At 42.2% G+C, this 16,992-nt stretch overlaps 1 protein-coding gene across 1 annotated transcript in view; it reads right to left on the reverse strand.

Moving 5' to 3' along the window:
- The window catches only part of LOC142150492 (calcium/calmodulin-dependent protein kinase type IV-like), a 65,901-nt gene extending 49,283 nt beyond the window's left edge, over window positions 1-16,618 (reverse strand). Inside the window, exons 1-2 of the mRNA XM_075205692.1 lie at window positions 16,338-16,618; window positions 14,402-14,529 (exon numbers count right to left, since the gene is read on the reverse strand). Of these exons, the coding sequence (XP_075061793.1) occupies window positions 14,402-14,499 (98 nt within the window). The 5' untranslated portion in view covers window positions 14,500-14,529; window positions 16,338-16,618. The remainder of the gene's footprint in view (window positions 1-14,401; window positions 14,530-16,337) is intronic.
- Between the last annotated feature and the right edge of the window lie 374 nt (window positions 16,619-16,992).

Consider the following 16,992-nt stretch of genomic DNA (forward strand, 5'->3'; position numbering starts at 1 on the left):
AACAGTCAGCATATAAGGCCATTGTTATGGCCTGATACTTTTCTGCACTAAGTCCCTACAGGTGCAGTTCTGAGTTTTACCCACTAGTGGCCGCTATGTGGATTCTGTGTCTTCACTCAGCTGCTCAGTGTTATCTTGATCACCAGACCATAAATACTGACCAGTGGTAATCATTCCCTGCTGGTTCATTGTTTGTGTTACAGCTCTGGATATCTGTTTGTGTTACAGCTCTGGATATCTGTTTGTGTTACAGCTCTGGATATCTGTTTGTGTTACAGCTCTGGATATCTGTTTGTGTTTCAGCTCTGGAACCTTGTTTATGTTACAACTCTGGATTTTGCTATTTATAATTACCTGGACTTTGGACTCTGATTTCACTCTGACTTCACTCTGCAACTCTGGAGCCTGGCAAGTTTAAAAGACTTTTGTTTTGCATATTATTTCTGGACATTTTGTTTCATCCCTTGCCTGGCCCTTCAGCCACTGAGATCCACCCCTGCCTGTATTCACAATAAATATTTAAGTTTACCAGCATCATTGTTTCTGTACATTAATATTGTGGTATATACCTGAGAGCCGTGATAGAATGAACCAGCCCAATCTCATGGATCTCGCTGGGGCCACACCTGTGTCAGCTTCTTCGGACTCATTTATGCTACAGGCATTACAAATGGACATAATTCTGTTACGTTCTCAGCTGGCTCAATTTTCTACCTTGCTTATGGACCCACTCAGGAGGCTGTCAGACTCTGTCTCTTCTAATGCAGAAGCAGGTGATTTGTCTCCACCAACCCTCTCTGCTGTGGAATCTGTGCAAGCAGCACCTTGTAATTATGCTCCTAGAAATTTGCAGTTTACTAAGAACTATGGTTTAACTAATTCCCGGTTCACAGGTGGTCCACGCCCCCATCTATCCGAAGAGGAGCGGCGGCGCAGAATAACAAACAAATTGTGTCTGTACTGTGCCAGCAATAAGCACTTCTTACAGGACTGTCTTATCCGTAGACCACCTCAGCCTACTGATCCATCCCCTGTTGTTTCCTCTCTGCATTCCAAATTTGTTTATGTTCCACCATTTATTCCTGCCTTCAGTGCCAAGCTTCAAGCTCCTGCCTCCAGTGCCAAGCTGCCAGCCTCTGCCTCCTGTCCTGAGGTGCCAGCCTCTGCCTCCTGTCCTGAGGTGCCAGCCTCTGCCTCCTGTCCTGAGGTGCCAGCCTCTGCCTCCTGTCCTGAGGTGCCAGCCTCTGCCTCCTGTCCTGAGGTGCCAGCCTCTGCCTCCTGTCCTGAGGTGCCAGCCTCTGCCTCCTGTCCTGAGGTGCCAGCCTCTGCCTCCTGTCCCGAGATACTATCTGCTTCAGAGAGGGCGCTACCCTTTCAGTCCGCTCAAAAGACATTATTGAAGGTCCAGCCCGAGTTGTTGGTCAATACAGTTCAGCCCGAGTTGCCAGTTTATGCGGTCCAGCCCGAGTTGCCGGTCAGTGCGGTCCAGCCCGAGTTGCCGGTCAGTGCGGTCCAGCCCGAGTTGCCGGTCAGTGCGGTCCAGCCCGAGTTGCCGGACAGTGCGGTCCAGCCCGAGTTGCCGGACAGTGCGGTCCAGCCCGAGTTGCCGGACAGTGCGGTCCAGCCCGAGTTGCCGGACAGTGCGGTCCAGCCCGAGTTGCCGGTCAGTGCGGTCCAGCCCGAGTTTTTACTCAGTGCTGCCGCGACCGACGCTCCTCACAGTGCTGCCGCGTCCGAGGCTCCTCACAGGGCTGCCGCGTCCGAGGCTCCTCACAGGGCTGCCGCGTCCGAGGCTCCTCACAGGGCTGCCGCGTCCGAGGCTCCTCACAGGGCTGCCGCGTCCGAGGCTCCTCACAGGGCTGCCGCGTCCGAGGCTCCTCACAGGGCTGCCGCGTCCGAGGCTCCTCACAGGGCTGCCGCGTCCGAGGCTCCTCACAGGGCTGCCGCGTCCGAGGCTCCTCACAGGGCTGCCGCGTCCGAGGCTCCTCACAGGGCTGCCGCGTCCGAGGCTCCTCACAGGGCTGCCGCGTCCGAGGTTCCTCACAGGGCTGCCGCGTCCGAGGCTCCTCTTACCGCTGTCCAGTCTAAGCTGTGTGCCCAGTCCGGGCCTTCTGATGTATATGCTCAACCTGAGTTCTCTAAGCTGTGTGCCCAGTCCGGGCCTTCTGATATATATGCTCAACCTGAGTTCTCTAAGCTGTGTGCCCAGTCCGGGCCTTCTGATATGTATGCTCAACCTGAGTTCTCTAAGCTGTGTGCCCAGTCCGGGCCTTCTGATATATATGCTCAACCTGAGTTCTCTAAGCCGCTTGCCCAGTCCGGGCCTTCTGATGTATGTGCTCAATCTGAGCTTCCTGAGTTGTGTGCCCAGCCCGGGCCTTCGGATGTATGTACTCAATCTGAGTTCTCCAAGCTCGGTGCCCAGTCCGGGCCTTCTGAGTCGGATGCCCAGTCCAAGGAAACAGCTGCTAACCCACATCCAAAGTCTTCAGAGTGTCCAGCCATAGATTCCTGTGCTAAAATTGCCAAGGCTACCGCCTGTAACCTTGCCATGTTTCAGCCTCTGCCTTTTGATGGGGACCTGGATCAATTTTGTGCTCTTACACGGCAGTGTTTCAATAATTTCAATCCTACTTATTATGCCATTAGCTATAATCAAGTAGCTACCATACTAATGGGTTTTAAAGGAAAGGCTCTGGAGTGGGCGCAGTCATTGATAGAATCTGATCACCCCATTCTCTACCATACCAGCATCTTCATCGGTGCAGTGGCAAAGAAGTTTGGACCACCCTCTCTTTTTGACCCAGCCTCTGATACCATAGAAGCTTCTATGTCTTCACCGGAACCAACATTATCTCTAGTGCAAGCTTTAGCATTTGATGATATTCCAGCTCCTGAAACAGCTATGTGCTCAGCTCCGGTCCGGACACCTGCATCTGAAAAGAAAAGTCATCGTTCCAAAGCCCATAAGAAGAAAAAATCTGCTGTCTAGATTTTGGAGAGGAAAAGAAAAAAAAGCATCTGGAATCCGCTTTGTTTAAGGGGGCGTACTGTTATGGCCTGATACTTACAGCTACAGGTGCAGTTCTGAGTTTTACCCACTAGTGGCCGCTATGTGGATTCTGTGTCTTCACTCAGCTGCTCAGTGTTATCTTGATCACCAGACCATAAAGACTGACCCGTGGCAATCATTCCCTGCTGGTTCATTGTTTGTGTTACAGCTCTGGATATCTGCTTGTGTTTCAGCTCTGGATATCTGCATGTGTTTCAGCTCTGGATATCTGCATGTGTTTCAGCTCTGGATATCTGCATGTGTTTCAGCTCTGGATATCTGCATGTGTTTCAGCTCTGGATATCTGCATGTGTTTCAGCTCTGGATATCTGCATGTGTTTCAGCTCTGGAACCCTGTTTATGTTACAACTCTGGATTTTGCTATTTATAATTACCTGGACTTTGGACTCTGATTTCACTCTGACTTCACTCTGCAACTCTGGAGCCTGGCAAGTTTAAAAGACTTTTGTTTTGCATATTATTTCTGGACATTTTGTTTCATCCCTTGCCTGGCCCTTCAGCCACTGAGATCCACCCCTGCCTGTATTCACAATAAATATTTAAGTTTAACAGCATCATTGTTTCTGTACATTAATATTGTGGAATATACCTGAGAGCCGTGACAGCCATTGTTGACCTTAAACTTAGATCAGATATTCAATTTCTCTAGCCTAGCCAGGATAGAGGGATACAGGGACGGGTATAAACCCCTCTGTAAGGAACGCCCAAGTGACATGAGACAGTCCAAAGGTTACCAAGAATTTTCAGTTGCATAGTGTAGAAATTTGTAAGAGGGCCTACAGCAAAAGTAAGATTAAGGATCCAGGGTTTCCGGTGGGTCTCGGCGTCCATCGCATTTCTGGGGCTTCCAACTGTTTGCCAAGTTTCACTGCTAGTTGGATGTAGTCGGACGGAATGTTGATGCCAGTCCGGAAGTGTTACCTCCTGTAAGCCCAAGTGTGAGCAGAATGGTTTAATGTCTTGAGGTGTTCTCAAGATCTCCATCCTTCCGTTGTTAGACACTTGCAAGCTAAGAGGAAACCCCCAGCGGTATTTAATGTTCTTAGAACGCAGTATGTCTGTCAAAGGTCTAAGCATCCGGCGTAACTGCAAGGTTTGCCACGAGAGGTCTTGGAAGATCTGAAGTCTATTGCCATCGTAGTCAATATTATCCAGTTTCCTAGATTTCTGGAGAATAGCTTCTTTCTGTACATAGTAATGCAGGCGGCAGATCACATCTCTTGGGCGATCAGACGGAGACCCTCGTGGTCTGAGGGCCCTATGGGCTCTGTCAAATTGAATACTGGAGGTAGGGTCTTGTTGTAAGATCTCATTGAAGACCTTAGTGAGGAAGGCAATTAGGTCGAGTGGGTATGTCTTCAGGGATACCCCGAATTCGTAGGTTGTTCCTACGTCCTCTATTGTCGAGATCGTCAACTCTACTGTTGATCAGTTGTATCTCTTGAGCTTGTTGAGCTACTGTGTCGCTAAAAGTATCATGGCGTGTCTCAAATTCCTCTCTGAAATCCTCTAATTTAGACATTCTAGATGACAGTCGAGCCAGATCTGCTTGTAGAGTGGCTACCTCCTTCTTAACTGTCTCCTTAAGTCTGGACTCCAGATGTTCAAAGTCTTTCTTAGAGGGGAGCTCTGCCTTTGTAGGTAAGGATTTTACTAATTGCAAAATCGCCCTGATGTCTTGATTTGTACTCATCGAGCAATCAGTGGAGGCTGATTCAGTTGAGTTGGCCATTTCTGCAGCCTTAGCCACTTCTGGTGAAGACGGCGAGCTATTATCTTGTTCTGAAGGAGCGGTTGCAGAATGGAGATATTGCCGTAGATCCTGGCGCCAAGGTGTTTCCGTAGGTTTCCACTTGGACTGATTCTTCTTATCTTTGCCCATGAGAGACATACCGAAGTCTACCAGTATAGAATATAAGTACAGAGGTTGCATATAGCCTTGCTTTAAAACAATGATCTGCTTTGTCACATTTCGTCTCCCCCCAGTGGGTGGACTATTCCGCCATCTAACCGATTTTTAGCACAATGTTAAAGTTCTTTGTAGGTAGACAGGGCCCTGTCGTTTGATACATGGTCTATGACCAGGCGTGCTGAGTTAGATAGTAGTTTCAGACGTAATTTTCAGAGGGACCAGCAGAGGGCAGCAAATCTTAGGTAGGAAGGATGATAGAGTGCTGCTTTTGATTGTGATTAACATCTTAACTGCTGGAGCCTTTCTTCCTTGTCCCAGGGAGGGTGTCAGAATTGATGCTGGGTCACAAATGCTATGGCAGGCGAGGGCTGTTTTACTGACCTGCAATATTTTGTGCCGTTGCCGAGTGTGTCTCGCGATGGAGATCAAGGCAGGGATGCAGATGTCAATTGACGGACTAGTGCCTCAGCTGTTGTCAGCAGCAGGGTCCCTCTGTCCTGAGGAGCTAGCAGTTTGCAGGCCAGCGATCTGGTCTTCTGGCAGGGAGAGCTCATTTGCTAGGCCATTTATTTCTTGAGTGCCTCCACCGTCCCGGGTCAGCGCGCCGACCGGAAGCTGGCTGCCGTGGACCGGAAGTGAGGGGGACTGAGGTGCCGCTCGAGCCAGGGGCCGCGGCGGTGTCTGCGGTGTGAGGCCTCCAGACAGTGGCTGAGTCACCGGACCTCTCCGGACTCAGGTATCGTCCAATGATGGGGGAATCAGAGGGAGCTGCCTCTCGGTGGGGTTCCGGTGAACTGACCTTAGGATTGGTGGTCAGTGTAGGCCGCTCACACTGCCAGCCAATTTAGGCGGTCCGTCCAGTGCCCAGAGAGAATTTGAGGGTCCCCTCACATGCTCAGGACATTCAGCCCAGCTTATCTGATAATCTTGTCGGGTTAGTAGAGGTATTTTGGGGGGAAAAAGGATAGTATTGCCGCAGCTCCACTAAATGTGCTCTTCTCAGTATGGCGTCCAAACCACGCCCCCGCAGACTCCGGGTTTTGCTATACTGGCTGGAGGGGTTCCTAACAGAGAGAGCACAACAGTCTGCCAAGTGTCCTGAGTATGGGGGGAAAGTCCCGATTTTTGGATGACTGTTCTACTCAGTCAAGACATTATCCCAGACTGTGCACTCTTTGCACTAGGCATGACTTTTTTGGGCTGACAAAGTCCCCTCCAGGGGCTGGTAATGCCTCAGTGAAGGCTGGCCACACCCCTTTTTATTCTATTTCTACAATTTTATTTTCCCAGTGGGCTCTTCATACCCCACTGGATAGATATGACCCTTTTGGGACAAGTGGGAACCTCTAAAATTTGGGTTGTTTAAATTGATTCCTATTACAATATACAGAAATCAATTAAATCTTTCTCAATTATTCAGGAATATTTTACTTTGAACCAATGTCGAGATATTATGACCTATTGGGATGACCATAGTGCTGTAATAGGGAAGGGGGTAATATGCAAACTGCCTTCCTATATTAAAAGTGAACACACTCACAAAGCATCTTTCTAATCGGCTCTATCAATTGGAAAGGAAACATAAAAATACTTTAGAAAAAATTACCTGGAGGAACCCATGAGCACGAGAGGGGAGATAAATATTCTTATATTGGCCCATGCAGAGAGAAATCTTAGATGACTGAACCTGAAGTACTATAAAAATGGTGATAACATTGACAAGCTATTAGCTCAGAACTAATATGCAAAATCTGCCCTAGAAATACACTTTCTACAAAAGAAACAAAAAAGGTTCTAAAACAATGATCTATTAAAATAATTCTACCAAAAATTCTACAACTCTACTAATGATTTAAAAATTTCCTAAATAAGGAAATATACTCCTTTCTGTCAAGCTGTAGATTGCCTAAATTGACAGTAGGGTTGAGCATGTGCGGAAAGAGTCCTCTGGGAGAGAGTCAGAGGTCATATAAGACCCAAGTATCTCTTCAGATGCTTAATAAAAAAACAAGTAAAAATACTTTTCTCTCTCATTTATGCAGTATATTTAATTACATATTAAAAGGTAAGCCTCCTTTATCACACTAGAAGCTAAAATTACTCTAATACATAAGGCAGACCAAGGCCCAAACTCTTGTGACAGCTATTGACCCATCTTTATGAAGTAATGATATTAAATCCTTTTCTAATTTTTTCACTTCTAGGGCTATATTTAAACTGTGGGTTTGAAAAAGTGGAGATGTTGCCTATAGCAACTAATCAGATTATTGCTGTCGATTTGTAGAATACACTAGATAAATGAAAGCTAGAATCTGATTGTTACTATAGGCAACATCTCCACTTTTTCAAACCCGCAGTTTAGTAAATATACCTCCTAGACTCTGTAAAGTGCTTCCCAAGGTTATCGAGTGGGTTTTGTTCAGGGTGATTCTGCATGATTTCCAACACTATTCACATTGCTAATGGCAGTAGACAGGATCCTTTGATGAATTAATTAGAGCAAATCCAGATATTAAAGGTTTGGGTGTTAGGGGTAGAGAATATTAGGTTATCTTTATTTGTGATGTTCTTATTATATGTTCCCTCAAATGTATTTAAAACCCTAGATTCACACTATCTTGAAATAAAAAAACATGGTTTCAAAAAGGACATTTGTTGCTTGAAGTCAGAAATATTAAGGAGGGATTCATTAATTCTCCAATTAAGACTTAAGACTAAAGGGTATATTTACTTAACTGCACGGCTTAGTGGTTAGCACTTCTGCCTCACATCACTGGGGTCATGAGCTTGATTCCTGACCATGGCTTTATCTGTGTGGAGTTTGTATGTTCTCCCTGTGTTTGCGTGGGTTTCCTCTTGGTGCTCCGATTTTCTCCCACATTACAAAAAGTACTAGTAGATGATTTGGCTACTATTAAATTGACCTTAGTCTCTCTCTGTCTGTGTGTGTGAATGTTAGGAAACTTAGACTGTAAGAGCCAAAGGAGCAGGGACTGATGTGAGTGAGTTCTCTGTACCTCGCTGCGGAATTAGTGGCGCTATATAAATAGCCGATGATGATGAACTGCGGGTTTGAAAAAGTGGAGTTGTTGCCTATAGCAACCAGATTCTAGTTAGCATTTATTTAGTACGTACTACAAAATTACAGCTAGAATCTGATTGGTTGCTATAGGCAACATCTCCATTTTTCAAACCCGCAGTTTAGTTAATATACCTCTTGTTCTAGTGAGTGTGATTTCCTCTAGATTTATTAATACTGGTGCATGGTCTGTCTAGGTTATTGACATGATTGAGGTTACAAGCAAAGGGGTGGCTCAATAGGCTCATAATAAGCTCGAAATATACCTATGTGACACAGAAGCATATTTGCTGAAACATTTTCAATATTTGCATGATGAAATGTGAAGTAATAATATATCAGAGTCCCATCATAACAGTTCTATGAAGGTTGTAAGACAAGTGGTTAAATGCTGTCTTCACTAACTATAGCATTTAACAGCAGACAATATAATATAATGAATATTGTTCATATTTCCTTCATTGTGAACAATTAAACATTCAAATTAAATTAACATGGTTATTCTGGTGTACTATGTTACAGCCCATACCAAGTTCTACAGGTGCTCTAGTATCCAGTTCAGCATGTTATTTTCTCTTTGATGATGGGACAACCAATTTAATCTGTTGCTGAAGGTGCTGCAAAGAATTTTGACTGTCTTTCTGCCATTTCGTCTTGGATGTCCTCTTTCCAACTCAAACTCAATCTTTCAAAAACAGAGCTAATAATTTTCCCACCCACCAATAGAAGCTCCTGCCTGACATTTTTATTTCTGTTGACAACATGACCATAAATCCCACCCCACAAGCTCTCTGCCTAGGTGTAATCCTTAACTCACAAATATCCTTTGTTCCCCACATCAAATTTATATTTTTATCATGCTGCATACATCTAAAAAACATTTCCAGAATATGTACATATATCACAGAAGACATTTCAAAACCTTTAATTCATATACTCATCATCTCCCGCATCAACTATTGCACTTCCCTCCTTACTGGTCTTCCCAAAATCAGACTACCCCAGATTACCCCTACAATCTATTTTGCATGCAGCAGCTAGATTGATTTTCCTTGCAAATCGTTCTTCCTCTGCCAAGCCACTCTGTCAGTCTACATTGGTTACGTGTTTTTCAACGACGCTAATATATTATTCTTCTAACATACAAGACCATCAACAAAATTGCACCAACGTACATCTCCTCACTTGTATCAAAATATCTCCCAACTCGACACCTCCGTTCTGCACAAGATCTGTGTCTCTCTTCCACTTTCAAAACATCCTCACATTGACGGTTACAGGACTTTTTCGTGTTGCACCCATTTTGTGGAATTTACCTCCTTCGCACAATAAGACTTTCCTCTAGTCTTCAACCCTTCAAGCGTTCTCTGAAAACCCACCTCTTCAGACAAGCTTATAATATTCTTCTACCACCCTCTTAATCTCTCTCTCTAGGTTACCCTATTACCACCCTCTACACACTAAACACAAGACAACAACCCACTGACCAACTGTGCTGTGTGACTGGATCATATAGGCCACTACGTACTTTTTACCTTTGCATTCTAGCTGGACCAATATGAAATATGTAGCACTTACCCTTGTTTATCAAACTCCCATTGTCCCATAGATTGTTAGCTTGCAAGCAGGACCCTCATATCTCTCTGTCTGTATATATTAACCAGTATTGTTTTATTGCTGTTTGTTCCCAATTGTAAAGTGCTACTGAATTTGCTGGCGCTAAATAAATAAATGCTGATGATGATGATGAATATTGGGCGTATCTTGCTTCATTAAAGGGAAAGTATCACTGCATAATATTTGTCTTCATTATGTCTAGTGATAAATTGTATTAATAAAACAGAGCAGGGGGTCAGTAGAGTCTTTTGCACTTTTCACATTCTGAGTAGTGCTGTTTCTACTGCTGTCTGTCGGGAGTGTTCATATTTGTAGCACTTATGAGCCAGATCAATTTTTAAATGTCAGCATACAATATATGTTCTCAATACATATTAAACAAGAATCTTTTTCACATAATGCAACATAAACGCTATCAGGTTGTAATCGGAGCTAATGATTTTGTTTGAGATGGTCACTACATTTGTCTCGCTCAAGTAATTTTGGAAACCATAAACCCTAAAGTCTTTTATTTTAAGCTACCAAACTACAAAAAGATAACTACAAACCTCCACAGCTTCTGTACAGGTAGTGCTATTTATTAGGGATGTGCACCGGCGACTTTTGAGGTCTCGTGTTTTGTGTTTTGGATCCGGATTTTCTCGATGTTTTGGGTTCGGATTGTTTTGCAAAACACCTGCCGAAACGTTTTGGTTCGGATTTAAGGTTTTGGATTCGGATTTTTTTTGAAAAAAAAACTAAAAAGTGTAAAAATCAAGTTTTTGGGCTTATTTTCACTCCTACGCTATTATTAACCTCAATAACATTCAATAACAATAATTTCGACTAATTTAAAGGCTATTCTGAACACCTAACACCTCACAATAATTTTTTTTTTTAGTACAAAACGTTGCAATGAGGTATCTTTCTGGACTGCGTAGAGGAGTGTTCCCCACAATACAATTAAAAACCCATCAACTGGTCTGAATTACACCCAAAAATAGTATCTGGACTGCGTAGAGGACTGGCCACTGGCCACCACAATATAATATATAGAAAACCTTCAACAGGTCTGAATTACACCCAAAAATAGTATCTGGACTGCGTAGAGTAGTGGGCACTGGGCATCACAATAAAAAATATATAGAAAACCTTCAACAGGTCTGAATTACACCTAAAAATAGTATCTGGACTGCGTAGAGTAGTGGGCACTGGGCACCACAATAAAATATATAGAAAACCTTCAACAGGTCTGAATTACACCCAAAAATAGTATCTGGACTGCGTAGAGTAGTGGGCACTGGGCACCACAATAAAATATATAAAAAACCTTCAACAGGTCTGCATTACACTGCACATACGGCTGCTCCTCCATCCTCTCCATCATATACATGTTGGAGTTTCAGCGTGTGAAAAACCTCTTGTTTTTGATAATGTCAGTGCATTTTGAATATTTTTCAATTTGCCCCACAACACTGAATGTACTTTATCTATGATACGCATCTATTTATCTTGACTGCGTAGTGTGGTGGCCCCGGTACACAATTTGGTACCGAGGCCACAATATAATTAAAAAACCCTCCACGGGTCAGAATTCCACCAAAAAAGGATATGGACTGCGTAGTGTGGTGTGCCCGGAACACAATTTTTTACAGCGCCAACAATATAATTAAAAAATTGGGCATCAACTGTCACCGTTGTTTAATATCTGATACACCTAAATATGGACTGCACAGTGGAGTGGCCCCGGTAGTAAATTTGGTGCCGGGGCCACAATACCTCCTCCAACTTCCAAGTGTAGTGTTTATAAAGACAGACAGCGTCGAAGTGTTATTAGTTGACTTTCTTAACCCTAAAATTGTCCCTGTTGCAAATATTCGTGCAATGGAGAGTTACTTTTTCATTGAAAGACTCAAGCTTTCAAGTGTAGTGTTTATAAAATATAAACAACAATACAGTAGTTCTAGAGCACGTCAATCCCTCTTGTTTTAAATTATGACAGGGCATTTTACTTTTGGTTTAATTTCCTGAATTTGTTTAAATTTGGTTTTACTTTTTGAACATGGCAAACGACTGTTGATTGGTCATATTATGCCCAAAAAAAGTTCCAAGATGGAATTGTCCTTGGACCCTCCTACCCACCCTTATGTTGTTGAAATAGGACATGCACACTTTAACAAACCAATCATTTCAGCGACAGGGCCTACCAAACAACTTTGGCTGAAATGATTGGTTTGTTTGGGCCCCCACACTAATAAAACAATTCATCTCTCCCTGTACAAACTAAACAGGCTCTACTGAGGAAAGATGTCGTCCTCATCCTCAACCTCTGATTCCTCTCCCCCTACAGTGTGTACTTCCTCCTCCTCATACATTATCAATTCGTCCCCGCTGGACTCCACAACCACAGGTCCCTCTGTACTGTCTGGAGGGCATTGCTGTACTTCATTGAGGAATTGATTATTCATTTTTATAAACATCATTTTTTCAACGTTGTGAGGAAGCAACCTCCTTCGCCACTCACTGACCAGGTTCCCCGCTGCACTAAAAACTCTTTCCGAGTACACACTGGAGGGGGGACAACGCAGTTAAAAAATAGAGCCAGTTTGTACAGGGGCTTCCAAACTGCCTTTTGGAGTTCTACCATGTCACTACCTCTAGTTAATTTAGATTGCAAGGCTTGTAAATATAAATACTTTGAAGATAAAAAAAAGCAGGCTGCACAGACTGTGGAGCTAGAAAGTGTAATTAAATGGACCACGTTACTTTGGTGGCTATCTATGCCCCCCCGCCCTACACTTGTAGTTGAATATAAATAAAGCAGCCTGCATAGACTGTAGAACTAGAAATTCAAATATACAAAGAAATGGACAAAGGCAGTTTGGTATCTGTCTGCATCAGATCCCCTCTCCACTAGGAGTAAAACAGAAAACTATTCAGCCGTTATATAATCTAGAATATAAAAAGAAATTGAGAAAGGCAATTTGGTATCTGTCTGCATCATAATCATCAACATCCTCGCCAGCTACATCAATATCCTCTTCCCGGTGTACAACATTCACACCTTCATTAGCCAAATCTGTAACTGGACTGTGGGTGATCCTTCCAGCATATGCAGAGGGCGTGCTGCAAATGCTGGATGGAGTCACCTCTTCTCGTACAGTGATGGGAAGGTCAGGGTTCACAACCAACAACACCCTTGGACTCGCCTTGGGGATTTGTGATGTCATCTGTTTAGAAGGCAGAGTTCTTTGCTGTTTTGTTGTTGTTCCTGACAGCATAACTCTCTTAATTTTTTTGTAGGGGGGGGAGGAGGAGGGCTTAGATCCTTGGGTGAAGCTGGACCACTAGTCATGAACACGGGCCAGGGCCTAAGCCGTTCCTTGCCACTACGTGTCGTAAATGGCATATTGCCAACTTTACGTTTCTCCTCAGCTGATTTTAAGTTTCTCCTTTTGCTATTTTTTGAGAACTTGGGCTTTTTGGATTTTACATGCCCTGTACTAGGAGATTGGGCATCGGGCTTGCCAGACGACGTTGATGGCATTTCATCGTCTAGGTCATGACTAGTGGCAGCAGCTTCAGCATTAGGAGGAAGTGGGTCTTGATCTTTCCCTACTTTATCCTCCAAATTTTTGGTCTCCATTATATGTAGCACAAGAATGTGTGAACTTGGTAATATTGCAGTACCAATGGACTTATACTGCTGGATTGGTTTTGCAAATTTGGTTATAATTATTTTTTTTTTAAATTTTTTATTTTTATTTTTTTTATAACTTTTTTTTTATTTTTTAAAAACTTGGGAATAATGGGGAAATAACTATGCCCTTAGAAGCACAGAGCACAGGACACAGCACCACTGGACTGAACAGGACACAGCACAGGACCCAGCAGCACTACTGAACTAAGCAGGACAGAGCACAGGACACAGCACCACTGGACTGAGCACAGCACAGCACAGCACTGAACTGAACAGCACGAGATATAGCAGGACAGAGGACCACCTAACACAGCCTCCCTCTACCCTGATCAATGCCCGAGTGAAGATGGCGGTGACTAGCGGGGAATTTATAGGATCCGAGTATCGCGAGATCCGACAACGGGATTATGAGTCAGAGCCTCAGTTTCAGATTTGAATTTGGCGCCAATACCCATATCTGTCTCGGATCGGCAACGTTCGGGTGGGCTCGGATTTCATAAATCCGAGTGCGCTCATCTCTACTATTTATATATAGATATATAGAGATAGATAGATAGCACACACCCATGACATTCATACCAGTACATATCTAGGTATATTCTTAAAATGATAAGTAATGGTTTTTGATGACAATGACCAAAAAACATTTTTAAACATGATTTTATCTAGCACATTTCCAATGCTATAGCCATCAAAAAAGTAAAAGAACCGTTTTTGACATTTTTGAAATCCATTATTTTAACGCCATTAGGTGCAAGCCTTATGCATATGTATTGAGAAAACCTGGGTTACCCATGTGACACAAACTTTGCTCAGACCATAAAATTCACTGCGTGTTTCTTCCTGATTGCAAAATTATGGGAAAATAAAGAATGTAAATTAAATTTTTCAGGGAAAAATGTGACATATGGGTAACCTTATGAGTCATTCATTTTTAAAGTATAGAATGCCTAATTTGAAATATTCATGAAAAGCACAGCTACATGTGAGCATCAGATGACAATCTGTTTTTTTTTCTTTTCTTTGAGAGGTGTACAGTACCTTCCAAGTTGCTGACCCAGGGTGTAGAAATGTTCCAATCCATTTTCTCGTCGAGATTCTTCTATCCAATACATAACTTCTGGTATGTAGGTTGGCATCCTCTGTAGATCCAAATTTTACAAAACCATCTGAAATCAATGAAAGGTGTGTATATATATATATATATATATATATATATATATATATATATATATATATATATATATATATAGTGCGACCGGGAGCCTAATCCCCCTAAAACCTGGCAAGGGTCCAACTGAACCACCTCGAGTTATAAAAGCACAGCAGTGGGTCTGATATGTAATGTGTAGCAGTTTTTATATATTAGCAGATTATTTGGTAAATAGACCTTAAATGCTATTTAGAAAATAGGATGTTGGGCAGCACGATGGCTAAGTGGTTGGCACTTCTGCCTCACAGCACTGAGGTCATGAGTTAAATTCCCAACCATGGTCTTATCTGTGGGGAGTATGTATGTTCTCCCCGTGTTTGCGTGGGTTTCCTCCGGGTGCTCTGAATTCCTCCCACACTCCAAAAACATACTGGTAGGTTAATTGGCCGCTAACAAATTCACCCTAGTCTGTATGTGTGTGTGTGTGTGTGTGTGTTAGGGAATTTAGACTGTAAACTACAATGGGGCAGGGACTGATGTGAGTGAGTTCTCTGTACAGCGCTGCGGAATTGGTGGCGCTATATAAATAAATGGTGATGCAGATGATGATGTGTTGTTATGTCGTGTTGTGGCGAGGTTTCCTTCCAGCAGTCAAACAATTGTTTGCAACCACAAAATTATGTTTTTTAATATTTGTCGCTCTGTTGCTTTTATTACGTTGGTGCTATGTGGTCTAATAGGTTACTTTTTTCGATACTAAATAACTATGTAAGATTTGTCAGCTAGCTTGAAAACTGTGGAAGACATTTGTCAACAAATGAGCAAACTAATATATATATATATATATATATATATATATATATATATATATATATATATATATATATATATATATATATTTATGTTTTCTCTCCCACTTTCTCCCGATCTACATTAACATTTGTAAGAGCACCCCTCTGCAACTTGTTTGTATATATGTGTGTATGTAGAAACTTATCTGAAGATTGGATTTTACATTTAGTGGCCCTTTAACTGTAAAGAAGGAATTGGGTAGAGTCAGACTCATAACATAGATTTCTGTCATTTACTTAATGATGAAGTCACAAAAGAACATTAATTGCACATATTATTTGCAAAGCAGCAACATTTTCTGAGGCAATACACAAAAGGAGGTTACAATATTAAAATACAAGCATGTAATTCCCTTTTTAAAGCAGATTTTGGCATCATATAACTATCATGTATGGTATTCCAACTGATGATCTATACATTACAGCCATCAGCTTGTTATTGTAAGTTTACAGCTTGTTCTAGAGACAAAGGCAGAATGTTGATTCTGAAAGAAGTCTTTTCTAGAGTCCAGAGAAAATGTTTCCCATTTTTCCATTTTATTTTTTGCCTCTTTTCGAGAAAGTTGTGTTTGAAGCATATTATTATTTCAGTCTATATACGTAGAGAATGACACAACTACATTTTTCTCCCGTTTGTAACAAAGGAAGCCAGTATATGTGTTGGCTTAATTTCAGTGTAATTGTTAAATTGGTGTTTCTTTCATCCAGCTGGTTCTAGATTATATATGTCTTTAACATAATCCCTTCTGGCATGAGATTATATGTTACATAACGCACATTGCACATAATGCAACCTACTCTGAACATTTACTTTAATATGGTAGGTATATGTGGCTGCATTTTATAGGAAATAACAACAATTATTCCATCTAATGTTAATTGTCCAAAGAAATACATACTACGGAGGAAGCTTTGTCTACTTAAATGGTCTTATTTCAAATAGTTACTTTTTCCTGAAATGAGTAACACTTACTTGCTTCTCCTGTTTAGTTCATTTCTTAATGCAGTTAAATATCCGATGAGTATGATGCAAGGTTAAGAGCTGTAGTCCACCTTTGTGACTTCATGACAGTTCATCTCCATTCAAAGGTGTGGGTGTCCACTATATATTTTTTTTGTTAGAATTCAGGAGCCTATTTGTCTTTCAAATATACTGACATATTGTAGTTTTTTTTTAATATCCTGATTCCCCAGAGATACAAATGTTTTCATCAGTAGAACACATTTCATACTAAATAGCACATCCCATCTCAACACACCCTTAAACTGCTCCTCCCTTTACCACAACAAATGTGATTTAGGATTGAATTAAGAGCACTGGTTCCCTCCAGTGTATGTAAGTGGCATGACTACTTAAACGTATTGAGCTATAATGCTGTTGCCTATGATATTTTGCAATGCCTGAGGCACAATTAAAAATATGTATTTAATTCATACTCCACAGATAATAATTACATGACCTGAAATGCATTGTTATTATTTTTATGTTGCCTCCAGAAATCTAACAGTGTGTGAAAATCATGTAATTGGAGATCGGCTGGGTACAGCTACAGGTTTTTCACCTGATTATTGTGCTAATCACATGATAAACGACCATTAGGTCCGATATCGCATTAGTGTATATGTTC

The sequence above is a fragment of the Mixophyes fleayi genome, chromosome 1, assembly GCF_038048845.1.
Source record: "Mixophyes fleayi isolate aMixFle1 chromosome 1, aMixFle1.hap1, whole genome shotgun sequence".
NCBI lineage: Eukaryota > Metazoa > Chordata > Amphibia > Anura > Limnodynastidae > Mixophyes > Mixophyes fleayi.